The 26394-nt window shown below is 39.4% G+C and overlaps 1 protein-coding gene across 1 annotated transcript in view; it reads right to left on the reverse strand.

The window, feature by feature from the left end:
- COL6A6 (collagen type VI alpha 6 chain) overlaps window positions 1-26394 on the reverse strand; it is a 164975-nt gene that overhangs the window by 50419 nt on the left and 88162 nt on the right. Inside the window, exons 21-28 of the mRNA XM_053903817.1 lie at window positions 19607-19642; window positions 17725-17787; window positions 16052-16114; window positions 8908-8970; window positions 4453-4515; window positions 3612-3662; window positions 1411-1446; window positions 620-682 (exon numbers count right to left, since the gene is read on the reverse strand). Coding sequence (XP_053759792.1) covers window positions 620-682; window positions 1411-1446; window positions 3612-3662; window positions 4453-4515; window positions 8908-8970; window positions 16052-16114; window positions 17725-17787; window positions 19607-19642 — 438 coding nt within the window. The remainder of the gene's footprint in view (window positions 1-619; window positions 683-1410; window positions 1447-3611; window positions 3663-4452; window positions 4516-8907; window positions 8971-16051; window positions 16115-17724; window positions 17788-19606; window positions 19643-26394) is intronic.

Below are 26394 nucleotides of genomic sequence, written 5' to 3' on the forward strand. Positions count from 1 at the left end.
ATCTGCCAGGGAGACAGGATTAAACTGACCATATTTTCCAGTGCAAATTTTTGACTACAAGGATTCTTATAACAAAGTCTTATTTCCAGTGTTAAGAATGAAGGGGTGCCTGGGTGGCTCAGTTGGTTAAGTGTCTGACTTCAGCTCAGGTCATGATCTCTCACGGTTCATGAGTTCAAGCCCCACGTCGGGCTCTGTGCTGACAGCTCAGAGACTGGAGCCTGCTTCAGATTCTGTGTCTCCCTCTCTTTCTGCCCCTCCCTCACTCACACTGTCTCTCTCTCTCTCTCAAAAATAAACTTAAAAAAAAAAAAAAAAAAAAAGAATGGTATGTTGGCAGCCAGAATGGGTGAACTTGTTCACTAAGAGCATATACGTCTTTGCCTTCTTGCTGGCATTGAAGGAGGAGTCATATATCCATTTCCTTCCCCAGGTATGCCTTAACAACACACACACACACACACACACACACACACACACACACACACACACTTTGCAAGTCTTGAGGAACATTTTGCAAGTCTTGAGGAACAAGTAACAACTCAAATGAGTATAAAAGCATGGGAAGGACTTCCCAAAGTAGCTGAGGTTGTAAGGCCTTGGAATCTAAGATGCTTACCGTTTTGCCTCTGGCTCCTTTGGGTCCAGTTTCTCCTGGACCACCACGGTCCCCAGTCTCACCCTAATTAAGTTCAGAAAAATAAAATGGTAATTAAAATCCAAGAGCCACATCTCAATGTGTTTTTAAACTGATTCCAACACGAAGACATTTTTCATATACATTTTAATCTTCAAGAGTCTTCTCTGAAGTGTCTGTCCTCCCCCTCCTCCTTTCTCCCCTCCCCCGTTTTATGGCTCTCTACACAGCACAGGGCTGCCTCATCGTTTTACTCTGCCTCCCTCTTTCCAGCCACAACATAGTCAGCTCAGAGACATGAACTGTCCGTGCTTTTTATTCTGCTCCCTGATCGAATCACAGAACTTGACATTTACTGAACTCACTAAATGATTCTAGCAAAAGTGAAAGCTTTAAGGTAGAGGGCATCATTACTAACTTATTATCAGAAGGTGATTTATAATCACATTGGAAAAACCGAGCCAGGTGAAGGCAGGTTTTGGGTTTCTTTACATTTTACTTTCCTTTGAGCCAAGAAGAAAACACATTATGATAGAGGGGAAGGAGTCCATGTGAGAAGAAAAATAAAGGTGATTTTTTTCCTTTACTTATGATTTTAAAAACTAGAAATGAAATTTAAAAAAAAAAGCCTGCTTCTCTCTCTCCCCTCTTTTCCTCATAAAGGTTTCTTTTTATTCATTGATCATTAACTATTCTTCTATCATCCTAGGATACATTTCACAGCCTCAGGAGTATTTCTGATTGATCTCTACTTAATATGAAGTGCACGGTACCTTAGGTCCACTTTCTCCAGGAAATCCTTCTTGCCCCTATAATTAACAGTATGGAAAATTAATATACGTATCACTGATGTAGGTTTGCCCTGACTTTGATTTTGCCTGCTGCCTCATTTGGTTTTAGTATCTCTGAATCAGCGAAGGGCCAAAACAACTATAAATGAAAATGTACATTATTTGAGAAACTAGCTCCAATTTCTAAATTAAACTGTACCAAAATATCATGACAACCTAAGTGGATAAATGCACACATCTGAGGAATTATAAAGCAGCTCTCCTTCTACTGGAGATACATAACAGGACAGCTGGTAATATGGCCGAGTGTCTCTGAAATAGTCCTCTTAGAACATATTTCAATGGAGAAATTTGGGAAACCTAGAGTTTAAATGTGATCACTTGTTTTCTGGTTCCCTGTTTACCTTAGTCCATAGACTATAATTGAGGATGTCTGATAATCCCTACTTGATGAAAAAACAATGATTTAAACTGAAGTTTATTTTCTGATTATTAAATGTAGTATCTCCTCAAACATATATAAAATAGAAAAGAATGGAAAGAAGAAAAATTACTCAAATCTCACTACCCAGAACTAACCGTTAGAAATGGTTTGTCCTGTTTTCTTATTTTTAGGGCGCCTGGGTGGCTCAGTCGGTTAAGCATCCACCTTCAGCTCAGGTCATGATCTCACAGTTGACGAGTTCGAGCCCTGCGTCGGGTTCTGTGCTGACAGCTCAGAGCCTGGAGCCGGCTTCAGACATGTGTCTCCCTCTCTCTCTCTCTGCCCCTCCCCTGCTCATGCTCTGTCTCTCTCTCTCTTGCTCTCAAAAATAAACATTAAAAAAAGTTAAAAAAAAAATCTTGTCCTATTTTCTTATTTTTTATTTTTTTAACTGAAAAAAAATTTTTTTAATGTTTATTTATTTTTGAGAGACAGAGCACAAGCAGGGGAGGGGCAGAAAGGGAGAGAAACACAGAATCTGAATCAGGCAGGCTCCAGTCTCTGAGCTGTCAGCACAGAGCCCGATGTGAGGCTCAAACCCACAAACTGTGAGATCATAGTTTGAGCCGAAGTCGGCGCTCAACAAACTGAGCCACTCAGGTGCCCCTAGTCATTTTTTCTTTAAGCCCTTCAAAATGCATTTTTTAGCATAATTGGGATAAGTATTCTTTTCTAATTGTTTACATAACTCCAAACTTCATATATATTCATTTTAAAGAGGGTGAATATTCTAATGCTATTAGCTACTTAATATTTCTCTTTTATCAGATATTGAGATTGTTTTCAATTATTCTGTAAAGAAAATTTCACTGGAAATGCCTCATTCATTAGTGATTTTTTTTTCAAAGAAATTTTAGCTTTTTGGGGTTTATTTTTCCAGTCTCTTGCATCATTCCTAGTGGGATTTCACTTGGAATTAATTGATCCTTTATAATGTTTTAGACTTTCCAACAAGACTTTGGTATGTCTCCATTTAGTAAAGTTTTATATTTCAGTAATTATTTGTCATAGGTCTCAAATATTTTGCAGAAGGGATATTCTTAACTACATAATGTTTTTGTGGATACTGTTATTATGATTTCTAAGTGGTTATTATTTATATACAGAAATCACCGGTTTTGTAAATTTATCTTACTTCCAGATCCTTAAATATTCAAAATATAAAGTTATAATTCTGATACAAAGTTGAAAGTTTTTATTTTTGAGTTATTCCTTGGCTCAATGCACGTTAAAAAGGCCCGTGAAATGTCTCACTAATGGTTAAACAGATTACGAGAACAAATTTTGGAATGCCTCCCTGAGTAAACTCGAGCACAGAGCTGCTAAGATTAGAGGCACTGTTCAGGCTGTAAAAAGTCAGGCCCTGGCCGCACATCTCTACAGAGAACAGAAAATTAATTTCAAGTTTCAATTGTTGCCTGTGCCTTAAACCATCAAATTGTATTGTCTTCTACCACATTCTCCAAGGGATATCAGCAAATAAGTAGTGCCTTAAACCATCAAATTGTATTGTCTTCTACCACATTCTCCAAGGGATATCAGCAAATAAGTTATCAAAATCTATCTCTAAATATCCAAGACTGCCCTATTCACTGCTTTTTTTCCCTCTTAAATGTAACAAAACAAAAAAAAACCAACAAAACTTAAAAAAGCACAAAAAATAAATGAAAATTTTCAGCTTCCAGTCAATGTGTCTTACCTTTGCTCCTTTCCTTCCAATGCTGCCATAACCTGGAGGGCCATCATCGCCCTGTAAACAAAGGCATTAATTACAAACATCCGAGACTATAGACTGGAGGCAGGCTTATCCACAAGAAGACAAGACACCCGGTTTTTTGGTTTGATTAGGAGAAATTAGGAAGCAGGATACTTCCTCTGGAGCTGGCCACTGACATTTGGTGATAGTAGCACTAAAGATAACTCTCAGTGACAGATATAGACCGTGCACTGTCCTTTAGTCTCGCTTGTTTCATCTGTAAAGTGGAACTAAAAGTTATAACCACTCATGATGTTATTATGAGGACCGAATGAGAAAATTTGAGGCATACAGTCATGTCAATAAAAGGAGGTAGTGGTGCTTCTGTTTAACACCTGTATTTTTAACACCTTAGCTCTAATCCATTTTCAGTTTGCTAGATGAAAATAAGGCCTTCTAAATTCTTGGTCAATGGCTACTGTCAGACCCTTGCAGAAGGTCTTTGTGACAAGTCCTGAGCTCTGGGGGAGAGTGGGCTGGGTTTCTGATGAACAGGTTCTGATGGGAGGAAAGGATAGAAGAAGGGTTACGGGGATGCTCAAGACACGTTTTTGTCCAGTTTATCATTTGCCTTTAAAAGCATCCTGGCCAGGGTGTTTGGTATGGGCAAGTGGCCACCTTAGGAAAGGAACTAATCCAAGTTAAGGATAATATCTCAGTTTCTGGAAAGTTAAAAGCTAGGCTGGGGTGGTATCTTTAATACATGCCCCAGAGAACCACACGTGATATCTATTGAACTAAAAGATTCCAAGGGCCACGTCAAAAGTAGGGATCAAATACAAACCGGCAAGCCTCGAGGACCGGGGAGGCCAATAGGTCCTCTTTCTCCCAAATCTCCAGGTTCTCCCTGTCAAACAAAACAGTGAAATGTGTCCTTGTCAGGCTTGTTATTATTTTCTGATAAAGGAAATGAGCAGTGACGGTACTAAGATAATAGTTAGTTATACAACTGCATCCATGTCATTGTATCGAACACAGTGACAATGGCTTTGTGGTCAGGACTGCGAGTTGTATAAGCAATGCAAGGAATTGGCTGTTGTTGGCTAGTGAGGTCTCCTGCATTGACGAATGAAGTCCCAGCAAGACTGATACATTGTTTAGTGCAAGTTGCCATCTTGGCAGCTCAGTACCATGAACCGCACCCTTGGAAATGTCTTACCATGAGTCAAAGAGGAAGCTCTGTACTGTTTTAAAAAATTAACAAAACTGTTTTCCAAGATGATCCATCAAATCATCTGGCTGCTGCAAAGACAACAGACTTCTTAATCTAGTTTTAAGTGCTAATCAAGATAACCAAGTTAGCACGACATTCATGGCAATTGTTTCTGACTTCTGACTAGTAGACCATCTACTGTGGATTATAAATCAATCTCAGGATTATGCTGAGTGAAGTCCAGCTACTTGGGAAAGTTAACATAGCTCTACAAAAGAAGGTTAACTCCTTTTCTTAAAAAAAAAAAAAAAAGAAAAGAAAAGAAAAGAAAAAAGATGTTAGATTTTAGATTTACATAAATGGCAAGGTAGTACACAGAGTTTGTATACACTCCACATCTAGCTTACCCTATTGTTAGCATTATGTTAGTTACATTAGTAGGGCCCATTTATCACAATGCATAAATGAATACTGATTCATTCTTATTAACTAAAGCCCATACTTTATTCAGCTTTTTTTTTTTTTTTTTTTTAAGTTTTTACCTAATATCCTTTTTCTCTTCCAGGATCCTATCCAAGATACCATATCATGTCTTCTTAAGTTCCTTTAGACTGTGACAGTTTATCGGATTTTCCTTGTTTTTGAGGACCTTGACGGTTTTGAGGAGTACTGCTGAGGTATTCTGTAGAATGTCCCTCACCTGGGGTCTTTCTCATGATTACGGTGGATTTTATGGGTTTAGGGGGTAAAGATCACAGAGGTAAAGTGCCATTCTCATTACAACATAACAAGAGAACATTCTATCAACATAGCTATCACTATTGATGTTAACCTTGACCATTTGGCTGAGGTAGTGTTGGTCACGTTTCTCCACTATCTAGTCATTCCCTGTCTTTCCCATAATGTACTCTTTAGAAAGGAGTGTGGAAACGTACCCAGCCCACACTTTGGGAGTGGGAGTGGTTAAGTCATTTTTAAAGACAGAAAGGCAACCAGTTAAGTGTGAGAAGTGCAAATGGACAAATGTCCACTAGCACTGAACTCAGAGTAATACAGAGTTGGGTTCCATGGCTGGGAAGCAGAAGATCACCTTTCTTTCAGGGTAGTGGTTCTTAAAATTGGCTCTGGGGCCACCTGTCTCACAACTACCTCAGGTCCACATGCAAAGGAAATTCCTGGACTCCACTGGTATGGTCTCTCATATTAGAGCCCAAGAATATGCCTATTTAAATAAGCTTCTCTGCTGATTATTTTCATTTTTTTTAATGTTTATTTTTGAGAGAGAGCAAGCGAGCGAGCAAGCATGAGCCAAGAAGGGGCAGAGAGAGAGACGAAAACAGAATCTGAAGCAGGCTCCAGGCTCAGAGCTGTCAGCACAGAGCCCAAGGTAGGGCTGGAACTCACAAGCTGTGAGATCATGACCTAAGCTGAAGTTGGACGCTTAACTGACTGAGCCACCAGGTGCCCCTCCGCTGATTCTTATACACAGTGAAATTTGAGAACATCTGCTTTAAGGTACAGAAACAAGGGAAGCCAAATGGCTTGAACGGGGTCACTTTTACTATTGGTACAGTCAGGTGTTGAGCCCAGAATTAACCAGTAAGTTGCTTGTGTCCCTGGGTACTTGGGCTTATTGTAGTAAGGTAGGAGTAAGGTAGGAATAAGTGTTCGGGGCTCATCTCAGTTGACAATGAATCCAGAGGACTCAATTTATCTTGGGACTTCCCAAAGGATTTGGGTTTGCTTTGAGGGTACTTATTTCCAAATTCTTGCCTCTTCGTCTTTAAAAGTCCCTGTTATTAATAATGATCTTTTGGGCACAACTACCCTGCTCCTATCTATCTCCTTCCACACTCTTACCTATAACTGGCCCAAGGAGCTCTCCATTCCTGCCGACCTATCTCCTGGTCCCTTTTGTTTCATCCAATGGATTGCTTTCTTCTCACAAGCAAACCTCTATGCATCCATGAAGCTGCACACAAACACACATCCTACCTCATTGTAAGATAATTGGTTCTCATCAGTGACACCACTTCCCCTGCAGCCTTCCCCAAGGGCAAGAAGGCAGCATTGTTTCTGTTCCAAACTTTCCTTTCCAGAGCACTATTGCTACACTGCATGCTCTAGCAATCCTTTCCTGTTGGAGTTGATTATCCCTGCCATCCACATATCTCATATTTCGCCCTCCAGTCAATAGTCCTTACAACTTGACTGCTGGCCTCCATCACTTCAGCCCTTCTTAGCAGTTCTCCATAACAAAGCTAGCCTCTCTTCTCATGTTCTCATTCTCACCCTCTGTGTCAAGAAATTTCCCCATTAATTACCTACTCTGACATCTTCAATCTTCTCCTTTCTCTCTGCTCAGATGCACACTACGGTCTCTCCTATCATTGAAAACAAATACCCAGCTTCAATCAGTCTTATACTGGTGGTTAATACCCTCTCCCTGCCCCCAAGTCTTGCTTCTTCAAAGAGTAGTTTATAGCCCTGAATCCATTTCTTCCTCTCCAACACATTGTTCAGTTCTTTGTAGGCTATCTCCCTTTCTTTCCCCTTCTCTCAAACGCTACATTTCAAACTATTCTTTGGAGCATCTTAGCTACCAGAAGCAATGGCTTCTTCACTCCCCTTATCTATTCTGCACTAGCTGATACAATTGACCTCTCCTTCTTCAACTCTTCTTCTCAGCACCCAGTGTGCATTTCTGTTTCTTTCCCCTCCTTTCTAATGACTGTCTCCCCTTATCCTTCTTACAAATAGATATCACTAAGAGTCTTTTTAAGAATCCAAATGCCTCTGAGACCTACAACTCTGACCAGCCATAAACTCTTTCCTCTATTTCCCAAACCAAGTGGTTCCCTTCACTCCTACACTGTCCTTTCTCATGAGTTTCCTGCTTCTGGGATGGTGCTACACGCATGCAGGAAGCCCACAAATCATGTAGCCCTCTTCTTTATACCTTAGTTTCCTACTAGAAGAGTCTTCCAGAATCATGATGAGTTCCTCCTGTCCTCACCCTGTTACATCATCCAATTGTTGCTTGTCTTAGAGACTATGAGAACGTACCCACTAGTCTCCTAGCTTCCTATCTCTCAGCGCTCCAAATATTTCTACACTGAGTGTCCTATTCAAAATCCTCCCAAGTCTGGCTGTGTTCATACACTCCACTAAAAAATTATAAATAGCACTGTACTTGCTACTTAACAAAGCAAGTGACCACAGACTTTGTCTTTTATGTGCCTACCAGACAGGATCATCTTCTTCCCCAAATACCCATTTCCCAGGATTTTCCAACCCTGTGCTTTCCTTCACGTGATTTCTTCTCCCTGAAACCCTCCATGCCTCCTCTCTGCTTGCCAAAGTCTTTATTATCTTCTAGGGTTCTGCTCCAAGTCTGTATCCTCTATGATGCCTCTTTCCCCAGCCTGGAAATACTTCTACAAACACTATATTTTAACCTCCATTCTCAGACCTGTATCCTGGACTACTTTATGTCATAGATTATTGTCTTGAAAATATTCTAAATTCTGTGGGGACTGACTCCATGTCATCTTTATTATACAACCCAGAAATTCTTTCATTAAGCAAATATTTTCTAAGCAATTATGTGCCAGGAACTGTTCAAAGTACTAGGGATGCATCAGTGAGCAAAACAGCCAAAGAGCTCGACTCTCCTGAAACTGACTTTCTAGTCCAACAGAATGCCAGTACAGTGACTTTGTCTTTAAAGGTGTTCAGCAAAGGTTTACATGCATGGGAGGAAACAAATAAAGAAGAAGAGAGGAGGGGAAGGAAAAAGAGAAGGTCAAAGGAAGGCCTGTCCCAGAACAGTCCTCCTTCCCTGAGGTTCCCCCAGGCTAAGATTGGGTGTAGCCCCTCGTGAAATTATGCTGAGCTGGAATCCTTGACCTCATTGTCATCCACACCCACGTCCTTAGATGTTGTTGGCTCTCTAAGAATTAAGCCAGAGTGTAGGGGCAATAAGATATTCTCCTTTGTGTTGAAAGGGCTCTGGCTAATACAACCAGACACACTTACTTTGAGGAGAAAACCTTAACTTTGGTGGGCTTAAAGAATGTGACCTACTTTATTTCCTTGGCTTCCCAAATGGCCTGGACTCCCTGCTTCTCCTCCTGGTCCTGGAGGCCCCTGAAACAAAACAAGGATTGCAAATACAGCAGAACATAAAGCAACTTCCCCTTAAACCCTCTGTGTCTCTTCTAAGAGGAAAATGAACCACAGATGGGAAAAGAATTATGGCTTTACTGATTTCTGCTCTGGAAAAAAGTATCACAGCTGTCAAATAAAAACTAGTAAATAAAAGAAAATTAATAAAGTAATTCATGCCAGATGTGGCCTAACTGATCATGCTTCCTTGTGAGTCTTCTTTTCCAAAGAGATTTTACATTCTCACTGTTTTGCTTTTACAGCAGATGTTGCTAAAATGTCTAACATTTAAAGAAGGCATTCCAAATGACATTTGTCTTTAACTGTATTCTGTCTGGTTCTTTGTTTTGCTAGAAAGCATTTTTTTAAAGGTAAACATATATTTATTTGCAACTAATATAATTTGTACAAATAGAAAGTTCAAGAAACTTCCCCCCAAATAATTAGCATTAATAACAAGATATGTTCAGGTGTACCGGATAAATGTTCTGAAATAGTTTTCCCTTCCCTACTGATAAATTAGAAAAGCAAATGTACATAAATCCCCATTTACCATTAGAAGAAAAAAAACTAAAATATTTAGAATTTAACAAGAAAGATAAAGACCCATATAATAAGAAATCTTTAAGATCTTATTGAAGAACGTAACAAAAGTTAAACAGGTGGATAAATATACCACATGTCAATATGGAAAATCTGTTTGATATAATAGAAGTTTCTGTAGCATTCTAGAAAGCATGTTTTATTGGAATAGCTTTAGAACTAACCATTTAAAAATCCCAATTCAGACACAGCCCAACTGCCTTCCCATGTTACTAACACTTGGGATCAAATTTTTCCTTTGGGATATCCAAACATATGGCAACACAAATCTCTTTTAGTTAAAATGTTTACATAGGTACTTGTAATAATTCCAACACCAATGAATGGAAATCATTTTCAAATTTCTTTTTTTGCCATGGTTACTGTAATTTAAAAATAAACAAACCATATCTGTGTAGTAAGCATGCTACTTAGCAAATTTTGTTCAGAAACAAAAAATTATGACATTAACCTTTTTTATCTTGAAAAAATTAAGGATGTACTAAGTTGGACATAAAAAATTTCCTAATAGGAAAGACTGTTAAATAGTATATTGGTTACCAGGGAAGATGATAATAATCTTTCCACAATCTTTGTTTTTTTCTCCTCCCTCTCCCTTATTTATCCTAAAAGAAGAATCTCAATTTCACTTTCCATAGCTGTCAATCCTTTCCCTTCTCTCAGTCCTACCACTTCATGGAGCTAGCTCCCGTGACATCCACGGGATGTTTTCTGTTCTTTTCTGTTCTTACCTTAGTTGATTTTGATCATGCATTCTTTGAAACTTTTCCATTAAGTTCTGTAACACTGGTTACCATGGCCTTCCTGGTCCCTCTCTGGCCTCTTCTTAGCAAACTTCAAAGACTCCATTGGCCTCTTCAATCTCCATGTGCCCTGAGGCTCCTCTGATCTTATTTTCTCATTTAATCCTCTCTTCCTGAGTGATTCCCCCATAGATTCACATATCACTTTACAAAATAACCGCTAAATATTTGAATCTCCAGTTCAGACCACTCAACTAAACGCCAAACCCCTAAGTTAAAATGTCTATTGGAACTGATTACCAAAGATAATTAGATTTACTGCAAGTCATACTTGGGTTCATTCTCTTTATTAAGGAAGCCCAGAGTGGAAACTAGGAATCATCATAGACCCCTCCCTTAGCTTATCTCTCAAAACCTATCGAGTATAAGTCCTACAGATTCTATGCCTTTCTGTATACATCTCTCTTCTGTTCCTATTGCTATCATCTACCTTCAGGCCTTCCTGCATTCTGTCTAAATTCCTGGATTCCCTGACTGCAGCCTGGCCTCTCTCTAATCCATTCTTCATGACTTTTCCTTTGGATTGAAAATGTCAGGCTAAGGCTGCCACTTTTTCTGAAATTCTGAATAGCTCTCAGAATAAAGTTTATGGTCTTTACTTATTAATACACAAAATCCCCCAAAACGTTGGGACTGCATGTCTCCATTGTCATCTGTGACTACTTCAATCACTGTATGTTTATGCTTAAACCATCTGAAGTCACCAAATACTTCTTGTTTTATATCTCCGCACTTGTGCAAGTTCTTCCCTTAGCTGGTCCATTTTTCCATCTGGAGAGAGGTACAATCTTCCTGTTCTGAAAATCTTATTTTTAGCATCACTGTTTCAAGAATACCTGAACCCCCTGGCTACACTGGGTCTCACAGATTCCTTTACTCTGTATGTAGTTCTTCATTCATTTCTTTCTCTCATCCACTAGATACTAGCCTGTACATTCCTTGAAGGAGTATACCCTATTGACTTCATATCTCTGGAATTTTGTCTCTAGGTACTTAGTACAGTACCTAGGTACTTAGTAGAGTACTTAGAACCTCTCAATCCACCCATTCATTCATCTATCCATTCACCTCTCCAGGAAAATCCCCCAAGAGGGATGAAATAATGTGTTTAACTTCATTTTCCGTATGAAATGTTTGTGTACTTCACAGGACGAGGAAGTGAAAAGATTTCAATTATCCTTGACCAAAGGCATAAAGTGGAAGTCTGGCCTAGGAGTTCACTTTCTGTGCTTCCTTCAGACATAATGAGCTCTAAGAGATGAAATAATTTCAGGGAGATTACTTCATGTGTAGTCACTTTGAGCACACACGAGCACAGTGAGAGATTACCTTGTTTGAAAGCCCTCCAAAATGGGATGGAGGGGCAAATGGAGGGATAGAGGGATGGATGGATGGATGCAGACAGAGCCTGGTCATCAGAACATCAGAGAACCTGATCCTGTTTCCTATGCAGGACCACACAAAATACCAGACTGGCATTTGTGATTGCTTGAATAGGCCTCAAGCTTCATTGAATGGTTATCCAGATAGGTTACCTATTCAAATACTGCTGGTTGTATAGGGCACCATGTTTTTAAAGGAAAGGTGAAAAATTCCCTGCAACCCCAGGATATCAAAGAGCCAAAAAGTTACCTTGATTTGAGGCCAAGAGCAGCTATGGAATATAAAAAGAAGCTTAGGGCATTTAAAGGAAAAGGACACCAGCTAGAGATCAAATCTCCATCTGCTTTGTGGCAATGGCAACCTTTTATCGAGTATTTTGTGCAAAGCACTGTGCTAAGAGGTATATGTTTACACTATCCAGACTTTCTCAATCCTTACAACAACACAGTGAGATACATATTATTGATACCATTGTTTACCGATAAAAAATAAATTCTCAATATATTTAACCCCAGATCACTGTTAATAAGAGGGTGAGATGGGAACTGGACTTCATTTTGACTCTGAACTCCTAGCTACTCTGCCTGCTGTTTTGAAGACTGTTTGGGGACAGGATTCCCCAACTCTACTATTCATGCATCAGCTGAGATTGGAGTTTTAAAAATGTGAATCTCCAAACTTGATGCAGGAGGCTGGGGCCAGATCTACCCTACAATATGGGGACTTGGGCTGGGGGTCTTTTGCTTGTGTTCAGACTCTGTGACAGAGTCTTCTGCAATCGCAACTGCTTAATACAGGTGTTAAGTGATGATATAAAGGAGATGTTTAGAGTTTAAATGTTTTAAAAATTGTCCTTAGATGTATCTGATCAGAAAGGATAGCACTAGGATTTGGGGATTAATGGCTGCTACAGTGCCAAGGACACCTCGACTTTGGATGGGATGTGGCTGGGCAGGGACAAGAGATGCAGGCTCTTCTCATGCTTAAAAGGAATCCTGTCACTTATTATTTTCTTGGGGGCAAAACCTTGCCTACAAGGACAACCGGTAAATATCAGGGTGAGCAAAAACTACTCAAGGAGACTAAATGCTCAGCATCTTTAAGAGTCAGATATGAGCTAATTCTGAGAAAATCAAAAAACAAGAGGCCAGCCCTTGCTGGTGGGCTAATGCAAGAACAAACCTGAGACACCTGAGGTGTTGATCTTGACAGTGCTAATCTAGGACATAGCCTCTAACTCAACTTCTAATCCTTCATGCCTCCTACACTCCATCCATACTGGATCATTTATCGTTCCCCAATCTCACTTTGATATCTCTTTTTAGATTTTCTGGCTCCTTTTCCCAGATGCCTGCCTCTCCCTTGGTCACTGGAAAACACCTCCTTATCCTGCAAAAGCGAAACCACTCTTCTGCTCTAAAGCCATCCTTTGTCCCACCATTCTACCTGAGGTGTAGTTCTACATTAGCATTTAGTACATCACATCTCAACTATTCGTTTGTATCGGTCTCCTTTATGAGATTGGGAGCGTGCACTTTTATCTTACTACAGAACGCGCACACAGGAAGCCCTCAGTAAATATTTGAGGAAAAGGAGTAGTTGATGGATCATTGAACCTAGATTATGCGGAATGATGAAATGCAATCACTGCAGTACAGATTATTAGTGTTAGTATTACCACGGCCTTTCTTACACTGGAGACTCCTCGCATACTTTGAGCATAAAATGTCCCTGCTAAATTAGATAATACTGATGCAATGCAGTAGTATTAAACATTTACATAGTGCTTACTACACCGCAGGCACTGTTCTGAGAACCTACGTATATTAAACCATTTAATTTCCACCTGATGCAGTAGATACTATTACTATCCTTATTCTGCAGCAGAGAGAATTGAGGCATAGAGAGGTTAAACAAATTACCCAAAGCCACAAAGATAGATAGGAAAGTACAAATCTGGCAATCAAACTTAGGCACCCTGGCTCCAGACACTGTGCCCCTGACCACTATGCTACGCTTGGTAAAGATGACAACAGGAATTCTACTTTATATCCCAAATTGACATGGAATAGTTCCAATTTTTCTGGGTATTGCCTGACATTAGTGATTATTTCGCTAAAAACAAACAAACAGAATAATTCCAACACTAACTAGAATTAGGATTGGTGTCTGATTTTCCTTTCCTCTTCTAGGCATTGGTTATGTTAGTGTGGTACCCCAGGGTAAACCAGACGAGAAGGAAGGTATGAAAGAAAATGCCCTTCTTTTCAAGGTTGTGTCTTTTTTCTTATGCCAGAGACTGTACTTCTTTCATATCATAGCCATATACTTGGTTGGATTAGCACATTTTGATTTATGCAGAATTCCCCAACACTGCATGAATTAATAAGTCTTCAGAACACTGTCAACACAACTCACATCCTTTTTTCCAAATGTATGTCCTAAGAAAAGCCTTAAGGCCTGCAATTAAAAAACACTCCCGTTATTCCACCTAAATGGCTCGTTCGTGTGTGCTGTATGAAGCCCGTGTCAGTGGATTTATAGAGCCCATAAAGAATAACACTCTCTTGTATATATGATTGGTTTGGTCTCCCGTGGTTTTCCTTTGGAAACAACAATTTTGAAGTCTCATCCATCATGTCCTGAATATAGAAAATTCTACACATCTTTGAAATAGCACTTTCACTGTGTTGACAAGGGTATTTCAAGAAAAGCAAGCAAAGAAAGCAAGCCATGATTTCTAGCCAGATAAATGGAAGAGGTAGAGAGAAGTGGTGCCTTTTGACTAATGCTGGCAATGCCAAGAGGTTGAATGATTTATAACTATGATCAATCTTGCCAAAGCAAGATTAAAGGGGACTCACTCAGAGAAGTACACTATAGGGCAAATGGAATAGCTTTTTTGAGTAACAGCCACTTGGATACAATTTTGGATTGTAGAGAAGGGAATTACCAAGCTCTTTGGATTTAACACATCTACATTTTAATATTTTATATAAACAGGTGAGATAATCGCCTGATATACGTTTCCCTTGGCATTTGCTTTTTTTTTTTTTTAAAATCCCAATTGGTGGTGGCAGCGTTTTTAACGATTCAAGGATGTGAATGCAAAATACTTTTCATCAATTTAGTCCTACAATGAAATTTTAAAGTTTTCATGCTGTTTGAAGGAGCACATTCATCAAAATTGGGAACAAATATCCTCACGAGTAGTTATTCATATGCTTTAAAATACTGTGTCATGAGATATAGGTTTATGCAAATAGCTTAACTATTTTGATGATGAACACATCCACGTACGTGTTGGACCATTGCCTAATGGACACAAAGTAACGCATTCCCTTTATCCCATTATCCAAGTGCAAGTCCCAACTGTGTCTCATTCATTCATTTACTAATTGATTCATTATATAAATACATGTTGAGATCTACTGTGTGGCAGCCCTGTTGTTTTAGGCTCTGGGATATACGCAAGACAAAATTCTGGCCCTCAGAGAGATTAAAGTCTACAAGAGGAGACAACAAGCTAAACACATATATACTATAATAGCAGTTAGGCAATGGCCAGATCAGGTAGGGCCTTTCTACTCAAAGTGTGGTCTGGGAACCAGCAGCATCGGATCACCTGGGAGTTCATTGGAAGTGTAGAATCTCGGGCCCCACCCCAGACCTTCCGATCTGTATCTGCAGTTTAAAAAGTTGTCCAGGTGATTCTTAGGCACTTTGAAGTTGGAGAAGTGATGTGGGAAAGTCAGTCCCATCACAGGGTGTGTCTGTTAGAATCACCTGGGGAGAATTCAAAGTTACCGGTACCCTGTCCTTACCTCCAGAGATTCTGATTTAAATGATGTGAAGAGGGTTCCAGGTGGTGGAGTGTTTTATAATCTTCCCAGGAGATTAGGACGTGAGTCTAGGTTGAGGATCACTGAAGTAGGTTGTATCCTGGATGCAATGGGAAGCCCCTAACGATTGAGATCAGAGGAGTGGCATGACCCCATTTCTACTGAGGAGGAATTCTTAACCTCAAAGTAACCGCTGAGCTGCTGAGGCAAAGAGGGCTAGAAGCCATCTCCACCTCTGGGTCTGACAGAATGACAGCCCATCCGGCAAGGTAGGGAACGCAATGCGATGTGGCCACCACACTGAACGCGGAAGTCAAACCTTTGCTGGTTCACAGGCAATGAATAGCTCCTTCTGAAGAAAAGACACTGCAAGGACATCCACATTAAAGCCAAGATCAAAGCCAGGTGTAGTCCCTTTCTCTCATTACATACCTGAGGACCTTTAATTCCCAGACCTCCTTTTTCTCCTTTCATACCAGTCTCTCCTCTGGGACCCTACATATAGAGAATTAAAGCATTATTTGTTTTCTAAAAGAGAACACTTGAATAATAACTTGAGTATTAAATATGGACATGATAAGTCAGTCACGTGGACAGAAACTGGAAAGAGAACTCTACCCATGCCCTTGGCTCTGTCTTGATCTGTAAGTGTCCCCTCTGTCCATGTATACAAGGGTCCAATCTGCAATTTCGGCAGTTGGGCATTTACAGTCAACTGAATAAATACTCAACGGTTGAATATTTCAGTATTGCTTTATGATTATCCTAAGCGTCTTTAGACTCCAAATGCATATATTTCTTATGTGATAAAGAAAATAATCCTTAATTATGTAATCTGACAATGAAACATTAAAATAAATTTCAATTCAATAATCACACTGAAGACTGGTCGTAAGATACAGCATGTGGTAAGGTGAAATTTGGATCTTTCTACTTGTAAAATATTATATTGCCTGTTAATCATGGCTTCCATACATTAGGCAGATAAACCTTCATGCTGTGTTTGGCTTTTCCATCTCCTTTTAAATTTTGTTATGAAGAAAGAGTAGAAGAAGGGATGTTGTTTTATTACTTGTTTAGCATGAAATAAAGCCAGCCAATCTATTGAAATGCTTCCCCACAACCCCAGTGGCAAATATTTCTCACTTCAAGATAAGACAAGTGAACTTTCCTCAGTTGGCAAGAAAAACAGAAAAAAGCAATCAAGCTCAAAAGAGATAGAGGTCCAAGGGGGCAGATTGTTTACCGCTCTCAAGTCTTGGTAAAAATGTGGACAAAATTTTTCATCTGATGTCTAAGGACATTTTGCCCAACTTTCATGCACCATGGTGCCAACATACAATTGTTAATTTTTTAAAACTATGTGGATTAAAACCTTGAAAAATTATAGAACCATTGCTTGCTCTGCATTTGCCAAACAGCAAAATTATTTCTCAAGATTTCAAAGCCAAGTTTGAGAAAAAATACGTTCTAACTTTCTATACTCTGACCTCTTTTCTTTCATCTCAGCATTTTCTAGGACTTCCTTTCCCTTTTCAGTATTATTTCAGGCTACATTTTGGCACATGCTTCCTTTCCCCTCATGTGATCAGTGTAAGAGCCAACCATGGGCTCTTCCTCAGAAAAGAAAAAGTGCTGGAGGCAGCTCTCTGGGGGAAGTGAACAAGAAAGACAGGCTGAGTGCCATGCTATAGAACACCCTGAAGACTTCAGCTGTATTTGGAACAATTCTTTCCTAGAGTAGAGCCAACTTTTCTACAACACAGGCGTCCAAATATGTAACACTGAGCTCTTACTGTGCTACATGGACCAAAATTCCCAGTTTGAGGCTCAACATTTTCTTTGGCTTAAGGTCTCCCTAGAACATCCCAGCTAGCTTGGAGTTATTGCACAGGGACCCTATCCAGCATGTTCATTCTCCTTTCACCTCTTGAGGCACAAAATAAAGGAGACTAAATGCTGGTCAAGTCAAGACTGTGTCACTTCCTTACTTTATTACTTTGAAAACACTTTAAGCATCTGTAATTCTGCAAAGAGGTTTGATGAATTCCATCAAATCTCCAGATTCTTCATGTTGTCACATTCTGTTTAGTACTGATATGTACCTGAGGGCCCTTAAGTCCCCATGAGCCTTCAAGTCCATCTGGGCCTGGGATGCCTGTTTTCCCCTGTGGTGAGAGAGAAATCAACCTGTTAACACTGTTTCCTGAGAATTTTGTCTTCTTTCTTCATGTACAACATTGTATATTTTCAATCACAATACAGTGCAGGATCTTTGGAAAAAATATGAAAAATAAGGGAGAATACAAATAAAGAAATAAAATTTTTCTATAATCTTATAAAGCAGAGATAACCAAGGCTACTATGTTGGTACATTTGCTTTCAGTCTTTATACATATGCACACTTACATACTCCTTTTTTTTCTGTAACATTTCCAATATATCTAACTTGGGCGTTTGGCCTGAAAAAACTCACAATTTACTTCACATTTTCTTAATAAGTCTCTGGAAATCTTACAACATTATATTTATATTCAAATAGATTAAATATCTATGAATCAAAGTTAAGCATTATCTTCACATTGCTCTTGAACTCTGCCAAAGATAAGAGTTCCAAAAAAAAAAAAAAAAAAGGATTAAAAGGCTTAATTTAGTCAACTATTGAAATAGCCTAAATTTATGCCTCAATTGTTACACAATGAGATGTGATTAGAGGTCCCCTGCTAATTAATGCTTTTTCCTAGATCTCAGAAAGAGGAAATTTCTCAACACTTTCCCCAGCTTCATTTCATTCTTTTCATGCCATTATTCTGGTTTTGCTCTCCTTTTTGTTGAAGTCTAACCTTGAAATGTGTGTGTGGAATGGAGTGATGTCTGTGGATGGTAAACTCTCTTAGTCTTCATCTGAAAACCTCTATATATTTATTCATAGTTTAGCTAGGTATGGAATTCTAGATTAACAGCTATTTTTCTTCTGCACCTGTAAAATATTACTTTGCTTTCTTGAATATTTTATTGCTGAATACAAGTCTGCTGCAATATAATTTGTTACCCTTGGATAAAATGCCTTTTCTCTCTGGTAGTGTTTAAGATGTTTTCTTTAGCATTCCAGAGTTTTACCATGATGTGACCGAGAGTGGATTTATTGTTTATCCTCATTGTATTTTCAACCTGAGAATGTGTTTTTCTTGAATTTTATAAATTCCAAGTCATAATTTATTTTTCATAAATCTTATAGATGACATGTATAATACATCACTAACACGTATAAAGAAGATAGGATATGATATTTGGTATGGTCAAGTGTTTTGAACAAAACACTCAGAATGTCCAATATGTATTAGAGTTTCACAGTACTCTCATTTTATTTATTTATTTTTTTTTTTAAATTTTTTTTAACGTTTATTTATTTTTGAGACAGAGACAGAGCATGAATGGGGGAGGGGCAGAGAGAGAGAGAGACACAGCATCCGAAGCAGGCTCCAGGCTCCGAGCCATCAGCCCAGAGCCCGACGCGGGGCTCGAACTCACAGACCGTGAGATCGTGACCTGAGCTGAAGTCGGAAGTTTAACCGACTGAGCCACCCAGGCGCCCCACAGTACTCTCATTTTAAAAAGGGTTTATATAAATTGTAAGATTCCAGAGTCAACCGAACAAAAACCTAAAGGAAAGATTACTCAACTGAGTTACTAGTTTGTACTTGATACCTGAACAAAGTTAAATTTAACAGTAATTGGCCCAACTAGTGTCTTATCATTGATTTTTACAATCTTTGATTAGAATGGTCAAATTTTCATCTTAAGATTTGAGTTTTTGAAATTGTAGCCTAAAAGTTTTCTAGTATTTTATTCCAAAACCGGTATCATCAAACGTGGCAATGAGAAAGAACTTTAGTCTTGAAAGAGATTTCCCAGAGCCTTTATTACTCCTTGACTGGACACAGAACCCTTATCATTTGGAGTTAAGAAAAAAAAAAATCACTGTACCTGTGGGCCTGTATGTCCCCTTCGGCCATGAGCTCCCTAAAGTAGGACAAAAGGTAGATACCATTAACTCTGAAAAAAAAAATGCTTTCTATATTTAATTTAAATTAGTAATGAACACGCTAAGGCATTTTTTTTTTAAGTTCTCACATATTGCTTAAAACATTTAATTATCCACTGCACCATGACAGTAAAATGTTGCCAACTCTGAATTTCATTTTTAATTTTTTTTTTTTTTTGAGAGAGAGAGTGAGAGCATGCACATGGGAGCAGTGGGGGAAACGGGCAGAGAGAGAGACAGTATTAAGCAGGCTCCATGCTCAGTGTGGAGCCCGACACAGGACTCGATCCCATGACCCTGGGATCATGACCTGAGCCGAAATCAAGAGTCAGACACTCAACAGACTGAGCCACCCAGGCATCCTGCCAACTTTGAATTCTTATCCTAGGGCAATAGGTAATAAAAAATAATAGACAACTGAAATCTGTACATACTTAGAACAGATTGTGGTCAATAATCTGCCCTCCCCTAAACTATTACTAGAACTGGTCACAAGCTCCAAAATTGATTGATTCAAATTTAATTTCTTTTCACTTTTCCAAAGTACTAACAACCCAAAAATCAAGAGTGTAGTAGCCAAAAGGCAGGAAGCCAGAGAAAAAGCTGGGAGAATTGACTCCATGAACTTTATAGTTTCAGAATCTAAAGATAGCCAGACTAATTTTATACCCCTTTACCCAAAAAAGCCAAACAATATGCTTACCTGTTAAAAATTAAAGAATCATCCCAAGCATTCAAAAATTCTCAATTCAGTATGCTAATGAAATTAAATTAAAATAATAGTGCTACACAATCAAGTGAAATTTTCCTAATACTCTCATATATAAGATTAGGGTCTGGGTATATTTCAGATCAACATATTATAGATCTGTAAATCACACAGAGACATTTTATTGTCTAACTTATGATCTCTCAAAGTTACAGCAAAATTGACACCAAGATTTGCAAAATTCAGTAAATATCAGACAACATTTTCTTGATGGAAACTTGAGAGATTCAGATCAAAATTCAATGTGAGGCCAGACTTTAAATTCTTCCAATCACACTTCAGTTAACTTCTATTGTTATCTAGGAAACAGACTGTGTATATCTGGAGAAATGGAGACCCATTTCTTTAAAACTCTAATGAGTCATGTTGAGAGGAGAGTCTAAATCCTCTCCATCAGGAGGAAAAGAAGTTCTCTCCACTCCTTTAGTACAAGAGTTTATCTGATCTGGTTTAATGCACTTCAGTCTCATTCATAAAAATATCTACCAATCATCTACTACCCACAAAGCATATTGAATGGGAACCATAAAGATTACACACACACACACACACACACACAGTTTGTGACCTCAGAGGATGCTCATACTTTGGATTTGGGGGGGGGGGTGAAGACATAAATATTACAATATTTACAATGTATAGTATGGCAAATGCCATAAGAAAGGAGAAGATGGAAATATGGGTTTCGAAGAAAGCAATTATATCCAGTTTATCAGATTAGGAAAATATTCCTACAAGATTTTTTTGTAATTAAAAATTTCTTAATGTTTATTTTGGAGAGAGAGAGAGAGACAGTGTACGAGTGGGGGAGGGGCAGAGAGAAAGGGAGACACAGAATCCAAAGCAGGCTCCAGGCTCTGAGCTGTCAGCACAGAGTTCAACCCGGGGCTCTAACTCAGACTGCGAGATCATGACCTGAGCCAAAGTTGGATGCTTAGCCAAATGAGTCACCCAGGCGCCCTGAAGAAGATTTTAAGTTTATGTAAGTAATCTCTATACTAATGTGAGGCTTAAATTCATGACCCTAATATTAAAGAGTCACATGCTCTACTGACTAAGCCAGCCACGTGCCCTAGAAGATATTTTTGATCTGAGTTTCACAGAAGGTATAGGAGTTTCACAGAAGAAAATGAAACAACTCTTTCTAGTAAAGGGTATTACTTTCTAAGTAATGAAGTAGAGGCAGGAAAATAGGAAGTGTATTTAATGGTGGCATTTCTAGGACAAAGGTGTCAGAAGAGAGGGGAGTAGTAGGGTTACTTAACTGAAGGGTTCATACTCCATTTAGCAGAAACTACTGGCTCTCTTAAAGCAGGAAATGTACATGGCCAGATTTGGGCTATAAGTGGATAGATCTGGGTGTGGCAGGCACAACTTGAACCTACATTCAGTCAAAATAAAGAGCATCCTATATGATTTAAGGGATATGAAACAGGACTTTACATCCAAAAATTTTTCTCTGGTCCATGGTCACAGTGTTTGAAATAACATCAATAAACATTTGGTGTCTGTGTCTTTAAGGTTCAACTTTGAAAGAGCTTGATTAAAATTAGTCATCTCAACATTGAGCTCCTGCTCCTTAGAGGCACTGGGGTGAGTAGTAGTAAGCAAAAATGACTTCTGGTCCTAGGCAGGAGTTTAGAAGCCTGACAGAGGATAAAGATTTTAATCTACCATTCATGCACATCATGGAAACATCTCTAGAAGTAATCATCTAGCACTTTCATTAGTGGCTATTTGGGATTTAAACTTTATTTAAAAAATTTTTAACATTTTATTCTTGAGAGACAGAGAGAGATAGAATGCGAGTAGGCGAGGGGCAGAGAGAGAGGGAGACATGGAATCCAAAGCAGGCTCCAGGCTCTGAGCTGTCAGCACAGAGCCCTACATGGGGCTCGAACCAACCAACCGCGAGATTATGACCTGGGGTGAAGTCGGACGCCTAACTGACTGGGCCACCCAGGCACCCCTGGGATTTAGACTTTAAATGGAAGTCATGGGTTTGAGATGCGTTGGGTAGGTGTGAGAGACTGAAAAAAAAAAAAGGGGGGGGGCACCTGGGTGGCTCAGATGGGTGAGCATCCGACTTCAGCTCAGGTCATGATCTCACGGTTCGTCAGTTTGAGCCCCACGTCGGGCTCTGTGCTGATAGCTCAGAGCCTGGATCCTGCTTCCAGTTCTGTAACTGTTCAGTATCCCTCCCTCCCTCCCTCCCTCCCTCTTTCTCTGCCCCTCTCCCACTTGTACTCTCTGTCTCTCTCAAAAATAAACAAACACAAATAATCCAGTGAAGAAATGGGCAGAAAACATGAATAGACACTTCTCTAAAGAAGACATCCGGATGGCCAACAGGCACATGAAAAGATGCTCAATGTCACTCCTCATCAGGGAAATACAAATCAAAACCACACTCAGATACCACCTCACACCAGTCAGAGTGGCTAAAATGAACAAATCAGGAGACTGTAGATGCTGGAGAGGATGTGGAGAAATGGGAACCCTCTTGCACTGTTGGTGGGAATGCAAACTGGTACAGCCACTCTGGAAAACAGTGTGGAGGTTCCTCAAAAAATTACAAATAGATCTACCCTATGACCCAGCAATAGCACTGCCAGGAATTTACCCAAGGGATACAGGAGTACTGATGCATAGGGGCACTTGTACCCCAATGTTTACAGCAGCACTCTCAACAATAGCCAAATTATGGAAAGAGCCTAAATGTCCATCACCTGATGAATGGATAAAGAAGTTGTGGTTTATATACACAATGGAGTACTACAGGGCAATGAGAAAGAACGAAATATGGCCCTTTGTAGCAACGTGGATGGAACTGGCGAGTGTGATGCTAAGTGAAATAAGTCATACAGAGAAAGACACCATATGTTTTCACTCTTATGTGGATCCTGAGAAACTTAGCAGAAGACCATGGAGGAGGGGAAGGAAAAAAAAAAGTTAGAGAGGGAGAGAGCCAAACGCTAAGAGACTCTTGAAAACTGAGAATAAACTGAGGGTTGATGGGGGATGGGAGGGAGGGGAGGATGGGTGATGAGCACTGGGTGTTACATGGAAACCAATTGGACAATAAATTTTATATTAAAAATTTTTTTTAAAAAAAGAAAACAAGGAAATAGGGGAGGTAATTCCACAATTTTGCTTTAAAATTTTTAATGTTTTAAATGGGGAAGATTAAATCCCAAAATGTCTTAATGTTGGCCCATGGGCTTGCCGTTATGTAGTAACACATCCAGACAGCCGAACTTACCTGTGAAAGGAAAAGTGAATGAACACAGCAAGAAAGAAAATATCCCCAAAGACATCCTGGGAGTAAGAAGACCCAGAACAGGATACTCAGTCTTGTTGGTCCCACCTAGCCTGGCTTTGGTAGTTTAGCCGAGCCCACTTTCTCCGATAGATATGGACTGATTTGAGACACAATCCCCGGGGAAAAAAATCAGGGCATTTTTAATGGCGAAATATCACATTAATACTGAACATTAGTGGCAAACACTCATTCACAATGATGAATGACTGCCTGGGGGCACTTCAAGCTGCCTCTACAGAAGTGCCAAGAGAAATGAAAAGGGCAAAGCGTAACAGCCCTCTAGATGGAATAGGACTGAAGGCCATGTTTTAGTCTGAGGCTACAGTTGCTTCTTATTATCCATGGCACAAGAATCTGTTCTAATTCTCAGTAGATCTGGGCTCAGAAAGAGCCAGTCTCCCATTCCTGCCTCCCTGCCCCCAGCACTGTGGCTTTCTGGCCCTGATCCTACTCCGGACCCCTACCCCAATCCAATCCGTTACAGACTGCTGGCAGAGCACCAGTTACAGCTTATCACCCCTGCAGGTCTGTCCCCCTCTACAATAGTGGTTTCAAACCGCAACATGGGGATTTAGCAAACCCCCTTCTCTGGGAACATTTGGCAATGTCTGGAGACGGTCTTCACTGTCACAAGTTAGGGGTCCTACGGGCACCTAGTGGCCAGGGATAATACTAAACATCCTACAGTGCACAAAATAGCTGCCACAACAAAGAATCGTCTGGTCCAATGTCAACAGTAGGTTGAGACACCATCTATAGAATCCATAACATGATTCTAGGTTCCTTGAGAGCAAGGATTATGTCTTATTTGATTTTGTTGCTCTAGTGGTTAGTGGAGTTGTTGGTACGTTGTAGGTGTTCAGTAAATGTTTGTCACATGAATCAAGGCCAGATTTGGTCAAGTGCTGTTATTTCCCAGCATGCCACACTCTACCCCTGACCATCCTCCAATCACTTCTCAGTTCAGCAGAATCCTGTTGCACCGAGAAGTCCTCAATGCTTGCTATCTACCTACATTTTAGAATTCTTCAGTCAGTGGTATAGATTTTTCTTCCTTCTGAAAGGATGATAATGACTTTACTGTTACAAAAATGATACATACAGATATGTAAATATTCAAATGCGGAAAAAAAGAATAAAAACTTAAGTCATCCCAAATCCTCCATCTAGATATGACTATTATTAACATTTAGTAATCATGATTGCTTACATCTTAAAAAATTTTTTTTTTAATGTTTATTCGTTTTTGAGAGACAGAGTCAGATCGCGAGCAGGAGAGGGGCAGAAAGAGAGGGAGACACAGAATCCGAAGCCGGCTCCAGGCTCCGAGCTGTCAACACAGAGCCTGACATGGGGCTCAAACCATGAACCACGAGATCATGACCTGAGCTGAAGTTGGACACTTAACTGATTGAGCCAGTTGCCCCTCCTTACATCTTTTTATGCATTTACAGAGTTCTAAATAGTAGTACTTTTGATTAAAGAGGGATCATGGTATTTATGCTATTCTAGAATTAAAATCTTACATTTAATTTTACTTGAATTTAATAGAAAAACAAAATAAATGGGGGCTATGCTACTTGTAGTTTTAAAGGCTTTATCATGTTAATTACTTGTATGTTCACAGGCCAACTTGGGTGGGCATAAAAATCTTGGACCCCTGGATTTCCTTCAGAACTCTGTTGCTATTCTATGGGACACCTGGGTGGCTCAGTTGGTTAAGCGTCCAACTTCAGCTCAGGCCATGATCTCACAGTCTGAGTTCGAACCCTGCGTTGGGCTCTGTGCTGACAGCTCAGAGCCTGGAGCCTGCTTCAGATTCTGTGTCTGTCTCTCTCTCTCTCTCTTTTCCCCTCCCCCACTCACACTCTGTCTCTCAAAAATGAATAAGTGTTAGAAAAAAAAAAAAAAAAAAAGAACTCTATAGCTATTCTACTGCTCTCCCTCTTGGCCCCAAATGTTGTGAAGAAGGCTGAAGACAAACTGAGTTTTCTATTTTTCCTGCTTGGAAATTCTCCTGATTCTTTCTTTACATAAGCAGTTTGGCAATTTCACTAAGATGTAGCTCAGTGTTCCTGTTTTTGTATCCATTTTTTTTTTCTGAGTCAGAGTATGCCTTTCAAATACCTCCATATTTGAGCCGTTTTACAAAAAAATTCTTTTTATTATACTTCTGAATATTTTTTACATTCATCTGTTTAACTTAGTAATACAAATTATATTACTCCTCACTGTTGGCTCTCCGCTGTCTACCTCTATCACAGCTTCTGTGGCTTCCTGATTACCATATGCCCAACTGTATTCAATCTTATTTATTCTAATTTGTTTGTTGCTTATAACCTATCTTAGACTTTCATTGCTCCCCAAACACTAGCAGCTTACTTTCTTCACTTTCCATCATCCTGTCAGTTCTTCAGGCTTTTTTAGAGTAATCATATTGCCTTAGTTTTTTTCAGACTTTAGAGAACTATTTGCCAGAGGTGTTCTACCTTTCCCTTGAATAGTTCCTCTTCTAATGAGGTTTGTTTGTCCTTTGCTCATGTAATTTTCCTCTTCTTACTATGCGTAGGTCTTAATTTATAATCATTTCATAATGAATATCATTAATATTTTTGATTATTAATCACTTTTGATAAGGG

Source organism: Panthera pardus, unplaced genomic scaffold (assembly GCF_024362965.1).
Source record: "Panthera pardus isolate Hobbes unplaced genomic scaffold, ASM2436296v1 HiC_scaffold_16, whole genome shotgun sequence".
Classification (NCBI taxonomy): domain Eukaryota; kingdom Metazoa; phylum Chordata; class Mammalia; order Carnivora; family Felidae; genus Panthera; species Panthera pardus.